We start from the raw sequence: 16,253 nt of genomic DNA on the forward strand, positions 1-16,253 counted from the left end.
ACTTCCCCACCTTAATGAATGAGAATCAGACAATGGTGCTCCAGTAAGAAAATGCTCAGATGTATCAGCAGATACCATGAAGAGGAGGAGAGAGTGGAGTAACATCTTCTGAAAGCTGAAGGAAAAACACATCAGTCTGAGAATCCTCTACCCTGCCAAACTATTAAGATAGACAGCGAGGTAAGAATTTTCCAGGACAAGGAAAAACTCAAAGAATATGCCTTAAGGCACCCAACCCTGTGGAAAATCCTTGCCAACTCACTATGGTCAGAAGACCAACATCCACCAAGCACAAACAGGAAACCACATACAGCCCAACTCCATGCAGAAGCCAATGTGCCAAAAACAACTACCAAGATAACATGGCCTCAGAGGGAAAAGAATGAAGCCCCGTACACAAACACTGCACACTGATATGAAGGGAGAGAGGAAAACATCCAACGTAACAGGGACGAGAAGACAGCAATGAATCCACAGATGGTGATAATAACTCTCAAAGTTAAAGGCCTTAACTTGCCTATTAGAAGACAAAGGTTAGCAGACTGCTCTGAAAACACAACCCATTAATCCGAGAGACACATCTTAACCTCACAGACAAAAATAGAGTAAAAATAAAAGGCTGGAGGAAAATATACCAGGCAAATGGCAACTTAAAAAAAATCAGGCATTGACATCCTAATCTCTGACAAAATTGACCTCAAGGTGCAAATCATAATAAGAGATAAGGAGGAGCACTATATAATGCTCAAAGGATCAGTAGACCAGGAGCCAGTGAGTGTAATGAATATATATGCACCTGAGAGACCCGCGAAATTTGTCAGATTATTCAAAAGCTGAAAAAAGAAATCACAGAGTCAACAATCATAGTAGGTGACTTTAGTGCACAGCTATCAGGGAAAGATAGATCACTGGGAAAGAAGCTCAGCAAGGAGGCGACAGAGCTAAACACTACTATTAGGCAACTGGACCTGATATGCATTTATAGAGCTTACCATCCAAACGCAAAAATAAAATCACATTATTTTCAAGTGCACATGACTCATTTTCTGAAATTGGCCACATGCTGGGACACAGGTAGAGCATGAGTAAACTCAAACACATAGAGATTACTCAAATGTCCCTCTCAGATCACCACTCCATAAAGCTGGAGATCAATAAAAGGAAGACCAGAAAACCAAGGGAAAACAATTGGAGGATGAATAATGATCTTCTGTGACACGAATGAGTACACGCCCAGAATAGAAAGGAAATTAGAAAGTTTCTAGAAACTAATGAGAATGAGAATACAACATACCCAAACCTATGGGATACAGCAAAAGCAGTTATCAGAGAAAGCTTGATAGCAATAAATGCATATATGAAAAGGGAAGAGAAACTTATGACTGATACACTATCACAAAACCTCCAGCGACTAGAACAGAATCAATAGAACAACCCCTCCAATAGCAAACGAAAAAAAATAATAAAAATCAGGGCAGAGCGGGGAAATCAGGGCAGAGTTAAATGAGTGGTAAGACAAGAGAACAATGCAAGAAATCAATGCAGCAAAAAGATGGTTCTTTGAAAGGATCAACAGAATGGACAGACCACTGGAAAGCCTAACCAAGGAAAGGAAGGAGCAAAAATCAATAGCTAGGATGAGGGATGAGACGGGACCCCAACGATATTAAAAGGATAATCACAAAGTACTATGAAAGTCTGTACTCCAATGAATTCAATAATGTGGAACACATGGACCAATACTTGGAGAAACAATCTCTCCCTAGATTATCTCAGATAGAGGTCAAGAACCTCAACAGACCCAGAGCAAAAGAAGAGCTAGATATGGTTATCAGGAAACTACCAACAAAAAAAGCTCCCGGACCAGATGACTTCACAGGAGAATTCTACCAACCATCCAGGAAGAGCTGACACTGATCCTCTACAAATTATTCCAGAACATAGAAAAAGATGGCAAACTCCCAAACTCATTCTACGAAACCAGTATAACTTTGATACCCATACAGGGCAAGGATCCCACAGGAATAGAGAACTACAGACCGATATCTCTAATGAACACAGATGCAAAAATCCTTAACAAGATATTGGCCAATAGAATATAAAAGTACATAAAACATGGAATCCATCATGATCAGGTGGGATTTATTCCAATGATGTAGGGATGGTTTAACATCTGAAAATCCATCAATATTATTCACCACATTGATAAGAAAATGTATAAGAATCATATGATAATATTGATAGATGCAGGAAAAGCATTTGACAACATCCAACACCCATTCCTAATTAAGACACCCAAGAAGATATATATGTATGGTAGGAAAATACCTCAAGTTAATACAAGCTATTTACGAAAAGCCAACAGCCAACACAACACTCAACGGAGAAAAGATGAAAACAATCCCACTGGAAAAGGGGACCAGACAAGGATGCCCCTTGTCCCCTTTTCTATTCAACATCATACTGGAGGTCCTAGCTAACAACATAAGGCAGCAGAAGGATATTAAAAGTATCCAATTGGGAGATGAGGAGGTGAAACTATCTCTAATTGCAGATGACTTGATTCTATACATTGGAAATTCCTAAAGCTCCACAACAGAAGTACTGACAGTGATAGAGGAATATGGAAGAGCGGCAGAATACAAGATCAACAAACAGAAGTCTATAGGTTTGCTATATACATCAGACAAAACCATGGAAGAGGAGATCAAGAAGGCAGTACCCTCCAAAATAGCCAAGAACAAATTGAAATATCTAGGGATATATTTAATCAAAAAAAAAAAAACTTACACAAGGAAAATTATAGGACCTTATTACAGGAAACCGAATATGACCTCCACAAATGGAAGAATATCCCATGCTCGTGGATCAGGAGACTCAATATAGTAAAGATGTCCATCTTACCCAAGGCACTATATACGTTTAAAGTTATCCCAATTCAAATACTAACAACCTTCTTCAAAGAATTGGAAAAACTGACCACCAACTTCATATACAAAGGAAAGAAGCCCAGAATTAGCAGAGAACTCCTCAAGAAGAAGGACAAAGTTGGAGGGCTCACTTTACCTGACTTTTTTTTTTTTTAATCAGACAACTATTTATTATGCTCCTAGATCCTGGGGTGCAGGAATTTGGACCAGGCCCCCCAGAGATGGTCCATCTCTGTTCTGTAGTGTTTGAGAAGACTCAAGTGAGTAGCTGGCTCGGGGGTATCATCATTCGGAAGCCTCTTCACTCAGGCGGTGGAAGTCCCAGGTGGGATGACCAGAAGGCTTAGTTAGTGGGATTTCTCATCACGGCGGGGAAGCTCAGGGTCCATGGAGGAAGCGAGGACCCCAGCAGCCAGGCCAGGGCTCCATTGGCCTTCTGCTCTGGGACCCAGGCCTGAAAGCCACATCCTGTCTCTCTGCCCTTCTCCACGACCAGCTGAGAGCAGCGGGGCTCTGGAAATGGGATCAGAGACCTCACTTCCGGAGGGCAGACAAAGCACTGCGACCACACCTTCCATCCCTCGACGCCTGCTTTTCACCTCTTGCTCGGCCTGGGTGTTTAGAGAAAGGGAAAGTGGTTCCTACCAAAACAAAAAACATGAAAACCTGGGAGAAGTCACATGGACTCCCAAAAAGGTTCTCAAAATCTTCAGTCTTGGGAGGTGCCAGTGCTGACGTTTCTGCCTCCCAATGACATCTTACCAAGGTCACTTATCCAACTTCAGACTTGCTTGGCTCTGTACTCCGAGGAGCTCACCCCCTAGTGGATTCAGAGACCATATGGTGGCGTAGGGGCTCTCAGAGTGAGGCCACCTGGAGCAGGCAGGCATCTGCACCAGGAATTGCCCCTGGGTCCTAGCCCGTCCTTTTCTGGGCTTCTGAGTTCCACCCGCAGCAGCCCTCTCACTTTACCTGACGTTAACACCTACTACACAGCCACAGTGGCCAAAACAGTGTGGTCCTGGTATAATGACAGATACTCAGACCAATGGAAAAGAACAGAAAACCCATAAATAAAACCATCAGCATACAGACAACCAATCTTCAATAAGGGCCCCAAAAGCGTCAAGTGGGAAGCGGATGCCCTCTTTAACAAGTGGTGCTGGAAACAATGGATATCCACCTATAGAAAAAGGAAACAAGAGGTGCCCATGCCCAGGTGGATCACAGACCTAAAAGTAAAACCCCAAACTACTAGGACCATCAATGAAGGAATTGGGACAAACCTAAGAACCTTGGCTCAGAGAATACATAGGCTAACTGAAATAGGGAAGGTACATGCACAGGTGAACCTGAAATCTACAAGGGGAATATCCTAAAGATAAAACACCCATGTGCATCGAAAGCCTTCACCAAGAAAGCAGCAAGAGAACCCACAGACTGGGAGAGGATTTTTTAGCAATGAGACAACATACAAGGGACTTAGTACTAAAATCTACAATACCCTACTAGAGTACAAAAAGAAAATAGAAAAAAAAAGAAAAAAATAGTTAACCCCCTGAGGAAGTGGGCAAAAGACCTGATAAGAAGTTTCACTAGGGAGGAGACCCAAATGGCCAATAAACTTATAAGAAAATGCTCCCGATCATTAGCCATCAGCGAAATACAAAGTAAAACAACCATGAGATACCACCTAACACACTTGAGGATAGCCCGAATCAGAAAATCAGAGAGTCACAAATGTTGGAGGGCATGTGGAGAGTTATCTCCTCCACTGCTGGTGGTTGTGTAGATATGTACAGCCTCTGTGGAAAGTGATCAGGTGATATTTAAAGCAAAAGGAAATTGAGCTACCCCATGACCCAGCAATCCTTCTATGGGGTATATACCCAGAAGAGGTAAGAAATAGACCACGAGCAGTAGTCTGCCCTCCAATGTTTATTGTGGCACAATTCACAATTGCAAAGACTTGGAAAAAAACTAAATTTGCATCGATAGACAAGTGGATTAGAAACCTCTGGCACATACACTCAACGGCGTACTACGAATCACTAAAAACACTGATGATCACATGAAGCACATCGTCTCGTGGGAAGTGTTGGAGGAAATTATGCTAAGCAAAGGACACGTACGACATGAGTCCCTGAGGTAAGTATAATCGGCACAGTAGGTATAGAAGAAAAGCCACTTAGCTTACACTCTACAGGTTGAGGTACTGGCAGTCAGGTGGGGGACAGAACAACCCCCAAAATGTACATGTTATTCCAACACATAGAAGGGGAAGGGGGGGAGGTGGATGGAGAAAAGTGGGGGAAATGGCACTAACCCACCCAGGGGGAGAGTATTGGTTATGTCTCCACAGTATTGGGAGTGTGCAAGCAGACCCCACCACGGTGCACCAAACCCTGAGGGCAATGTAACCACATGGAGAAACTCCTGAACAGAGTGGGCTACAGGGCCAGCCCCAATCAGAGCCAAACGGACCCCCTCCCTAGAAGTATGTGCTACAGAGGACAACACTAAGCCTGCAGGTTGGGGAGAGGGGCTGCCACGCCCACACGGAAGTAAACCAAGAAGAAAAAAGAGAGAGTGAGGGTCTAGACCCCATATCGGCACACCAAGTCCAGAGGATGACGTCCCTGCCCAGAGCTGCTAAGGCACAGAGAGGACCGTAGGGCCGACAACAGCTCAGACAGGATGTCCCCTCACTGGAGCATGCCTCAACAGAGGACAATACCGGGGACACATGGTGGGCAGTGAGTGTGGTCTGAATACCACAGTGGGACAAACCAAGAAGGGAACATAACAGATCAGCAAATGGAGCAAAGCCAAGCCACAAAGCCCCCCAGAAGCCCTTCAGTCTAGGAGGGGAAGTTCCCAGAATTCCCCCAGGACCAGTGGGGAGATAGTCATAAAGGTCAGCAGACAAACCTGGAATTATGTATGCTTCTTTTTTCGAGTTATTCTTTTTCTCTCTCTTTTTATTCAAGCTATCATTTCTTTTTGCTTTGTCTCTGTTAACGGTTGCTTTGCCTACTATATAAGACAGGCCTGAGAAGCAAGCTCGGGGAGAAAGCAGTGGGACCTACAGTTCCAGAGGGACTTGGGGGAGGAGGAAGCGGGGAAAGGGAGCGGTGAGCAAACAACGCCATAGACAGGGGAACAACTAGGGAACTGAAATCAACAAGGAGGATGTAGAGATCCCGGTGGTGTTGGAGCAGCAGCAGTCGAGCTGAGAGGAATTTCTAGGAGGCAGAGGATAGTGGGGCAGGAGGAAGGCACAAGGAAACAGGAAAGATCTGGACAGAGGCATAAACACAGGTGTGTACGCATGTGTGGCAGCTACATAAGCTGGTGTCAATGTGAAAAGGGGTGGAGTCTAGCCCGTCATTCAGGTTGCAGCTTGGTGACCTCATTTAGAGGTGACATGGAGACAAATAGCTCACTGGAGGCCAGATACACAGACTCTGCTTCGTCTTCCTGCGGACAAGACACATGGAGCTAGACTAGAGCCCTGGAGATGGAGGAACTACGTGGAGACCCACGCCAGCAGTGAGATGTTTCCACCACCACTGGATCCACAAAACTTTCCACCCACTGTGATCTTCCTGCATTTGGCATCATAGCATGTGGTGCATGAGTATGAAGTAGGCTTTATAGATTGGTATCGGACATATGGGCTAATATCGGACTCAAGGACTTAATCTGGACTGGGCTGGGATGTTGTCTCAATATTCAATTGCTCTTTTATAGAAAGCTCTTTCTTATACACATATGAGTGTCTATGGATTTGTTTTTTCTAGTCAACCCAGACTAACACAATATGTAGATATATTAATTCATAAAAATAGAGGTATTGGCTTAAGTACATATATTTATATGGAAATACACTGAGGTAGTGGACAGACTTTGGGACTCTGCTCAAGTGCTGTCTCAATGCAAGAACACTGTGTTCTAACATCCTGGCATTCTGTGATGCTCACCCTCCCGGCATGATTGCTGAAGATAAAATGGGTGCATAAGCAAATGTGGTGAAGAAAGCAAATGGTGCCAGGTTATCAAATGATATAGTGTCTGGGATCTTAAAGGCTTGAGGTTAGACAAGCGGCCATCTAGCAGAGAAGCAACAAGGCCACATGGAACAAGCACAGCAGCCTGTGTGATCATGAGGTGTTGACAGGATTGGCTAACAGACATCAGAAGACACAAAACAAACAGTTGTAACAAACAAACAAACATATTGTTGAGAATGAGGGGGCTCAGAGCAGAGACCCAAAGCCCATCTGTAGACAATGGGACATTGTCACAGGAAAGGGATGAGTCAACCAGGGCGCAGTCTAGCACTGATGAAACACACAATATTCCTCTTGTTCTTTGAGGCTTCCTCACACCACCCCCACTATCATGACCCCAGTCCTGCCTTTCACTTCGGGCTAGATTGTAGCACATGCACAGGTACACGACACATGGAATCCAGGAACAGGAATGGGAGTAGCAATACCAGATGGGTAGGGGGAAGGTGGGGAGAGGTGGGGTGGAAGGGGGAACAATCACAATGATTGACACATACACACACACACACACACTCACAGGAGAATGAACAACAGAAACTGTGTGAAACAATGGTCAGTATAACATATGAAAATAATAATAATTTATCATTTATCAAGGGGTCATGAGGGTAGGGGGGAAGGGAGGGTAAAAAGAGGAGCTGACACAAGGGCTCAAAGAGAAAGTAAATGTTTAGAAAATAATGATGGCAACATATGTACAAATGTGCTTGATACAATTGATGTGTGGATTATCAGAGTTGCCAGAGCCCCCAATGAAAGGATTTTTAAAAATTTAAATGCATAGCTTTGAAAAAAGAATTCCGATTTTGGGGGGTACCCCCTCGTATGTATAAGAAACAGCTTTATATCAAGAAATAATTATATATCAAGAAGGACTCCAAGCCCAGTCTAACTCAAGTGCATCAGTCCAATGCTAGTCCACAACCCCTCTTCAGACTCACGTAGCTGCAGGCTGCTGATGCAAAACAGTGAAGCGGGAAGATCACAGGGAGAGGGGGCAGGTGGGAATGTGGAGGGAGCTCACAGCTTTCAAGGCTGGGCAGCCTACCTGGGACCACCCCTGGAGCTAGGCAGCGTTCTAGCAGGCAGGCCAGCGGTGAAAGGGGAGAGAGAAACAAAGGCTCACCACAGTCATTCCATTTCCTTGGCTGCTAGGCGACCTGCCTCTCCTCTCCCCCCCTGGGAAAGCCCTGCAGGCAGTTTCCCCAGAAATGCATCTCCTGTGCCGGAAACAGGACGGGGTTCAGAATGTTAAGATGAATCGTGCTCTTCTGGCTTCTGTAACGTTTGCCCACCTCGTTGAAAAGTTCCCATGTGGGTTTTGCCTCTATAAACTCGCTTGTAACTGCTTCTCGGTACAGTCAGCTAGCCTAAACACTCTTCCGAATTTCTTGGAAATGATAGTAGTCATCATTTACTTGAATCCCCAACGATGAGAAGGCCACACCCCAAGGAGGTTGGACTCCACCCTCCACTTCTGTGCCTCTTTAAGCTGACATGAAACGGCCGCGCTACTTCATCTTTTGGGTGGCTGTTTCGATGGTTGTGTCCCCTTTGCTAGCATAAAAGAACACAACTCATTTTTCTGTGCTGACCCCACACCTGGCCAATTTTCTGAATCTTTCTATTAGTTCTAACTATTTTCTTGCTGATTCTTTGAGGTTTTCTATGTATAGGCTGATATCATCTGAGACTGGAGAGGGCTTTACTATTTTTTGCCCATCTGGATGCCTTCAATTTAAGATTTTTTAATTTTGTGAATTGGGTGAAGGTGCACAGAGCAAACCATTGGTCTCACACTCAACAATTCATACACATTTTGCTTCAATTCAGTCACTGTAATCTTCCCACTGTATCCTCGCTTATTCTGATTTCTCCTGGTATTTCCTCTTTCTGCTCACTTTTTAAAATAACCCTCTATGTCCTCAGATCAATGGTGCCCTTTATCTCAGATGGTGAACCCCGTTCCAGACCGGAAGGTGACTAAGGACAAGTCTCTGCGCCCCACAAGCCTCTTTGTGATTTCGAGTTCTGCTTCTTATTTTGCTCCCACTCTGTCCAGGGTCTTCTCACGTGGTCCTCTTCAGAGCAGCTGGTGTGGGGGGCTGCATACCGTTTAGTTCTGGGCTCGGGCTTGTGGAACCTGGTGTTTGCGTGGTCCCCTGGTCCACATGTCTTTTGATTTCTATCCCTCTTTTTCTCCTGATGAGGACAGACCAGTGGCTGCACCTCAGATGGCTGCTCCTGAGGTTGTAAAGACTCCAGTTGCCACTCACCCAAGTCGGACGCAGGGCACTGTCTTTGTGGATGGTACTCCAGTACCTGGTCCCCGAGACTGTGGTCCGGATCCTCTAGGCCCAGTGGCTAATTCCCTCGAGAAGTTTGGTTTTGTCTAAGAAACACTCATAATCTTGTTATCTAACCAAGGATCTGCTCATCAACCCCCCTGATTGCAGGATTGTGCATCCAACAGTATTTGACCTCCCACTGTCTTCCTCTAGCCCCATGACCTTTTCCTAATCTAGAGGAGTCCTGGTGGCATAGAGGGCCACATGTCGGGAGTGTTCGCCCACCAGCTGCTCCGTGGGAGAGAGATGCGGATTTCCATGCCTGTGGGTGCCGGACTTCAGAAATCTCCCCTGTCCTCTAGGGTCGCTAAGAATCAGAATCACCCCCCACTCGACCCCCTTTCATCCAAGATAACACTTCCCTACTCTCTACTCCAGCCCCGCGCCCCTCCCCCTCTTCCCACCCTTGGGAACTACCCAAGAAGGTTCCTTTAAGGCAAGGGTGTCAAACTGGCAGCCCTTGAGCTGCATGTGGGCCCCGAGGTAATTTTTTGTGGCCCATGATGCTCTGAAATAAAACATAACGAGGGAATTGTGTGTACGGTATTCCCTCAATCTCCCCGAAGCGCTATTCTCTTATAACATTTTTTTTTCTATTTTCATTTTATTTCAGAGCATCTTGGCCTACAAAAAATTACCTCGGGGGCCGCCTGCGGCCTTCAGGCTGCCAGTTTGACACCCCTGCTTTAAGGCAAGCGAAATGAACGCTGTACACCTGTTTCCTCACCTGCGTCATGAGACAGCACTCATGCGTCTCACACCAGGGTGCTGGGAAGACTGGTTAGCACATTGCCTGCCTTATCAGAGGACCTGTTCCTTGCCTGGCCCAAGATGACCAGTGGTCATTAGTACGGGAATGTCCACAGCTGCTGCCCAGATGAAGCCAAGACATCGGCAGGCAGGAGTGTGGGGAGGAGAAACATTTATTCCCGGAGCTCCCATGGGGCCGAGGGCTGTGCAGACACCAATCCTGTCCAGTTGTCCATGGGTCCAGACCCACGGCAGCCCTCTGTTGGAGTTCCCAGAGGAAGGCATGAGGTCAGAGGAGGTCGAGGGTTGAGCCGATGTGGATTTGCTGGTTTCACCCCATCATTGAGTCTGGGGAGACCCACCCCGGCCAGGCTTCTTGTGCAGGGGCGTGCTGCATCATGGTGAGGGTGGGGGTGATGGGGCACCTCTTGCCAACTCTTGCCCCAGCCTGGAATTCTGGGGACCAAAGGGACCACATCTGGGGAGAGGCCTAGGGAGGCGGCAAAGCTGGCGCTGCCACAGTAGGGTAGCCCCTCACTTCCTGCTGGGGACAAGCACAGCGTTGGTGCCACAGTGGGTGGGTTGGGCGGGGTGAAGCTGCTGCCGGCCCTGTCACCTAGCATCCCCTTTTGGGCACTTTTCTGCTTGGGAGGACACCGTACCCCACAGCATACAGCAGACACACCCCAGCGGAGCATCCGCTCCTCCAGCGGCACCTCGCCTCCTCCACCGAGCACACTGTGGGCAGCTGCAAGGCCTGGGGCCCCTATGGGGGGTAGCCAGTGCCTGAGACAGAAGTCTTTGTTCAAGGTCCAGGGAACCACCCCTGGTTGGGGGTGTCTCTTTGGGAACCCCATCACCAGCCAGCTTGTTCACACCCTTTCTGCTCCCACTGACCATCGTCCACCCAGCCGTCCACCCCTGTACCCCAGGAACTGATGTTCTAGCAGGAACCATTGGCCACCCTCTTGCCCAGGGCCCAGCTGACGTCCTATCACAGGGAGGGAGCCAGAGTCAGTTGAGTGGGACAGAAGGCGGACAGGTGACACCAGCCCCACCCTGGAGTCCAGGCTTCCAGGGACAGGACAGGTACGGTGCAGGCTGCTCTCCAGTAAGGGGCAGCCCAGGGGACTCCATAGGGCCAGCTTTGGCATGAGGAACGGCCAGAGTCAAGGACAGAGTGAGACTGTGTAGATGAGCCAGGATGATGGGCTGGGGAGAGGAGGGGGGTCCGCCAGAGTCACAGGGGCGTGAGATCGGGGAGCGCTTGGAACGTGAGCAGCGGGTAGGCGGACGGGACCAGCACGAAGCGGAAGGCCAGCTCCAAGTCCCCTGCGGAGGCGGTGCTCACCTGGAACGTTTTCAGCACCTAGGACCAGGGCAAGGGCAGTGCACGCTGGCCGGGCGCAGCCTCGCAGGGCTGCCCTCGCCCCCGCGCCCGCCCCTGCTCCGCTCCCCTCCGCTCACGTGGTGCAGGAAGAGGAGCATCTCCGCCTCCGCCAGCCGGCGCCCCAGGCACTGGCGCACCCCGAACCCGAAGGCCACGTGGCGGAAGTTGTCACAGGAGGCCTTGGTCAGCCAGCGCTGAGGGTCATAGCGCTCTGGCCGCGGGAACACGCCGGGATTGCGGCCCAGGGAGTACAGGTACAGGTAGACCAAGGTCTGCGGACAGGGCGCGGGGCGGTCAGCGGCCTCCTGGGGTGGCGGTGGGGGCCCGAGCCCGCGACCTCTGACCTTTGGGCTGTGGGGCTCCACTCACCCCAGCTGGGATGTGGTAGTTCTGCAGCACCAGGTCCGACTGCACGCGCCGGTGCACAGTGAGGCCCACCGGGTACAACCTGGGGGCAGGGCGGAGCGTCCTCAGCCGGGCCTCTGCTCCTCCCGACCCCACCTCCCAGTGGCCAGCAGCACCCGGCTCCGCCCCGAGACGGGGAAGGCACGATGGCAGGAAGCTGGGAGAGGTGGCCCCTGGGGACAGTGGGATGCTCAGAGCCGCCAGGGCTAGGTGCTTCTCTGCTGGGGGGCTCCGACGGCACCTACCGAAGGGTCTCCTTGAGGGCAGCCCGCAGCAGGGGCAGCTGGGATGTGACCCTGTGAGGACTCTGGGTGACTGCCACCTCCGCCTCCAGACTCTCCTTCCGCAGCGCCTGCTGCACCTTGGGGGTGCGCGCCAGCTCAAAGAGGGTCATCAGCAGGGAGTAGGAGGTCTGCCGGTGGGTGGGGGTGGGGTGGGGAGGGGTGGGTCAGCAGGCTTGAGCCCCAGGCCAGGTAGTTCCCTGAAAAACCTGCTCTTCTCTCCCCCCACAGCCACGCCCCCCACCTGCAAGCTCATGCAGGTGTGTCAACCCTGTCCCTCTACTCCTGGGACTTGGGGAGGTCATCTGCCTAGTCGGTCCCCTCCCTCCCCAGCCTGGGGACCCTGGCCCAAGTCTAGACCCCATGTGGATTCTTCAAGCCAGCCCCTGAGTCATTCCCAGGGCAGCTGAGGGCCTGGGCAGGCCATGTCCACCCATGTCCACGAACAGCCTCCTCCAGTCAAGCTGAGGGCCCGCCCAGCTCTGCCCCGGGGACAGAGTCTCAGGGGAAGCAACTGTGAGCCCGCTGGTTCCTGGGTCCAAAGGCCTGGTGCAGGGCATAGTGGGCCTTCCCCTGACCCTCTGCCCTCCCCATCTCCTCTGCTGCGAGCTTCCTCCCATGGCCAATGCCCTGACCTCATCAGAGCCTGGCTAATCTCCACGGGTCTCTGCTGCAGCCAGTGAGGGTCAGCTCCCCCTGGAAGCCCCCCAACCCCTGCCCATTGTGACCACAGTTCCACCCAGAAGGGACCTCGGGCGAGTGAATCCGCTGAGGGGCTGAGCAGGGGTTGGGAGCCTCTGCTTCCCTCGCTGGCCGTGCCCTGTTCTCTGGTCATCACTCCACCAGAAGGAAGGGAGGGGTCCCGGGCAGCTCTACTGGCATCTCTGTACTGCCAGGGCCCAGGCTTTCGGGGTCAGGGGACTTGGATGGCCTCTCACTGTGGAACAGAGGCCTGGGCTGAAGCAGAGCCTAGGGCTGGCCCGGGGCCGTGTCTGGGGGGCAGCGGAGGGGCAGACCGTGTCCACGCTCCCTGCAGTGAGGTCCACGGCACTGCTCTTGATGGTGTCCAGAGACAGGTCGGACTTCAGCAGCAGCTCCGCCATGATGCCGCTGTAATGCTGCGGGCCGCCGAGGGTCACCTCCTGGTGGATGCTCTGCATGGCCTTGTTGGCTGTGGGGGACAGAGCCAAGCCCAGGCTGGGGGCGGGGCAGGGACAGGTCTCCTCCTCCTCCTTGGCTCACTGTGGGCCCCTCTCCCTGGTCAGCACAGGGCTAGCCCTCACCAAACTGGAAGATGGTGTCCCAGGCCTGGAAGTGCCGTGCCCACACCCCGGCGCTGGCCCAGCGCGAAAGGCTGGGCGGCAGGAAGGCAAGCTGCGTGGTGGACGTCAGCATGACTTCCATGGCCTCCTGGAAGTCCACACTGGCAGGGCTGGGGGTGGGGCCCAGGAGGCCCAGCCGCTCGCCGTACAGGGCAAAGTTGCTGGCTGTGGGGCACAGGTGCCAGGTTTCAGGCCACGCCCGGCCTTGCGGCCACTGCAGCCCAGTGCCCGGACCCTGAGCCGAAGCCCACCTTCCATGGCGTAGAGAAAGACACTGGGCTGGATGTCCAGGGTCAGGCTTCTACGGGCGTTCTGCAGCACCCTCCGCCTCAGGGCCTGGACAAAGTCCCGGGCCACCGTGTCCACCATGGGCATGAAACTCCGGGTGCTCCTGGGCTCCAGCAGGTCTGGGTTCAGCCGCAGTCGAACGCGGCGCCACTCTGGCCCGTTCCTGCCGAGCAGAGAGAGCAGGTGCTGGGGAGTGGGGTGTAGCAACCTTGGGCGGGATGGGCTGGTCCTGTTTCTGCAGCTCAGGGGCTCAGGGGTCAGGGGTCAGAGGAGTGCCCTGTCATGCAGACCCCACAGTGAGGCTGCTCCCCACCCGTTCATCCACCTCACACCCTCAGCCCCAAGCCCCTGGGCAGTCCTGCAATGTGTCCCCACAGGAAGTCTGCCCTCACACCCCTCACCCCACGCACACACCCGACGACCCACATGACCCCCGCACAGGGGCTTGCAGGAAGAGACGTGCCTGGGTGTCCACTCTGCTGCCTTCGACCAGGGCAAAGGACGGGAGGACTGAGCAGTAACAGGAACAAACGCATGACATGTAAACCCTGTATGCTCATGCACACGCAGGCATGTGCATGCTCTACACACCTGTATGGGCAGACATGCCCTCGCGTAACGACGTGCACACACAGATACACATGCATGCAGGCGCGCTCTCCAGCACACAAGCACACACTTGTAAACACAGGTGCTGGCTACACAGGTACACACGCACACACAATCTCCATGCAGGCATACGTGCACATGTGTGCACATACCACACTCACAGCACACTCACTCACACACACAGGCACAGGTACATGCACACACTCATAATTTGGACTAAACATGAAACCCATGCACACAACATCCACTGACACGTATGTATGCACACATGCTTGGGCAGGCACTCACTCAGGTGCACACACATGCAAGCCCATTGTTGCTTGCACACATGAGTACACATTTAGGCACACCCTGCAGATGCCCACAGGGATGCAGACCCACTATCACACCTGCACACTCACCTTCCCCGAGATCTGACTCGGACCATCCTCCAGCCCTTCCATTCTGGGGTGCTGACCCCTCCAGATGCCCACGGACAAGGCCCCACCCAAGGCTGTCTGGCTCCCAGCACCCTCTCTGTGGTTAACGGCCAGGTCTGTTCTTTCAGGAGACAGTGCCACCAGTCTGGGGCCAGTGCCCGTGTCTCCTCGGAGGACAGTGAGGGTTCAGATGTGCCCCAGTCCTCCTGGGGCCCCGTTTGACCTGGAACAAGCACAGGTTTTGCCATAACCCTAGCACCCAAGTGCCCTGGGAGAGGAGGCCAAAGCTCGGGGTGATGCCCAGGCAGGGGTGCATGCTGACACTGATGAGGGCTGTGGGTTCCCTGCTTCAGCCTCTGGGTCTGCCCTGCAGACTCAGTGGTCACTGGCCTTGTGCCTGCTCCAGGGGATGTCCACTCGTGTGCCCTTCTGCCAGTGTCCCCTCTTCAGCCCTGAGGAGACATCACCAAGTGTGAGACCCCCCACCCCACCCGAGCTGCCCCTCACATCAAGAACACGCCCAGGGTAAGCCCGTGGTGGTGTCGGTAGGCCAGCCAGGGCTCCACGGGCACCCGGTAGGGGTGCAGACCATCCACCCGTTGCAGCTGCTCGGCATGCTGGGGCAGCATCACGTTCACCATGGGCACACTTCCCACGTTGTACCTGCGTGGGACAGAGGAGCCGGGTGGGCATGTCCTCCCCTGGCTTCTAGTCTGCAGGGGCTCCCTCCAGTCCAACTTTGCCCTCCTTCCAAACTCATGACTTGGCAGCTAGGAAGTCCTTCCTGCAGTCTGACTGAAATCCCTCTAGCTTTAGTCCTGTCTGCTAGCGGTCAGTGGCTCAGTGGCTCGCCTCGCGGGGTGAGGGGCCAGGGCCTCCATGGTTAAGGACACGGTCCTGCAGCCCTTGGTGTCACTGCTCGTCCCCTCCCAGGGACGCAGAGTGCTGGCCCGTGTACCTGAAGATGGGCCCCAGCTCCTGAAAGTGCTTCTGCATCTCCAGGTGCAGAGTCTCCTGGCCCCGCTCCTTCCAGATGCGCAGCATCCTGGTCCACTGGTTGCCAGGACACTGGGGGATGGCTTCAAAGGGCAGCACCGCCTGGCGGGCCGGAGACACACCAGTGCCCAGTGCCCGGACCCAGCGCAGGGCCACTGGGGGCCCCATGGCCCACGCACCTGCCTGCATCCTGAGCTTTGTCTCCGGGCGCCCACCACACTATCCCAGTCCCGACCTTTTATCCCCTTGCAGGGCCGAGCCTGGCTGTTCTGCTGGCGTCATGGGAAATCACCCGGCCCGGGCAAGGACCCGAGCCAGGCCCCCTGTGGCCCCATGGCCAAGGGTGGAGGGTGGTGTCCCTCATTTCACGAGGGAGTAGCATGGAGCAGGGCTGCTGAGGGCCCCAAAGTGTCACCAGGAAGGGGTGGGGTGGAGTGGGGGG

General features: G+C 52.3%; 1 protein-coding gene and 1 pseudogene across 1 annotated transcript; both read right to left on the reverse strand.

Annotated features, from left to right (window-relative positions):
- Nucleotides 1-11,001, reverse strand: part of LOC101664180 — a 14,003-nt pseudogene extending 3,002 nt beyond the window's left edge.
- Nucleotides 11,002-11,341: 340 nt separating this feature from the next.
- Nucleotides 11,342-15,979, reverse strand: LOC101664498 (cytochrome P450 11B2, mitochondrial). The gene is made up of 9 exons (XM_004697625.3): nt 15,774-15,979; nt 15,323-15,478; nt 13,751-13,950; nt 13,461-13,664; nt 13,194-13,348; nt 12,142-12,308; nt 11,861-11,939; nt 11,569-11,763; nt 11,342-11,470 (listed from the first exon to the last, which is right to left on the reverse strand). Exons 1-9 carry the CDS (start codon nt 15,977-15,979, stop codon nt 11,342-11,344), a joined length of 1,491 nt encoding a protein of 496 aa, XP_004697682.3.
- Nucleotides 15,980-16,253: the final 274 nt, after the last annotated feature.

Source organism: Echinops telfairi, unplaced genomic scaffold (assembly GCF_000313985.2).
Source record: "Echinops telfairi isolate 266 unplaced genomic scaffold, ASM31398v2 ScPeMD7_1;HRSCAF=3_0, whole genome shotgun sequence".
In the NCBI taxonomy this organism is placed as follows: Eukaryota; Metazoa; Chordata; class Mammalia; order Afrosoricida; family Tenrecidae; genus Echinops; species Echinops telfairi.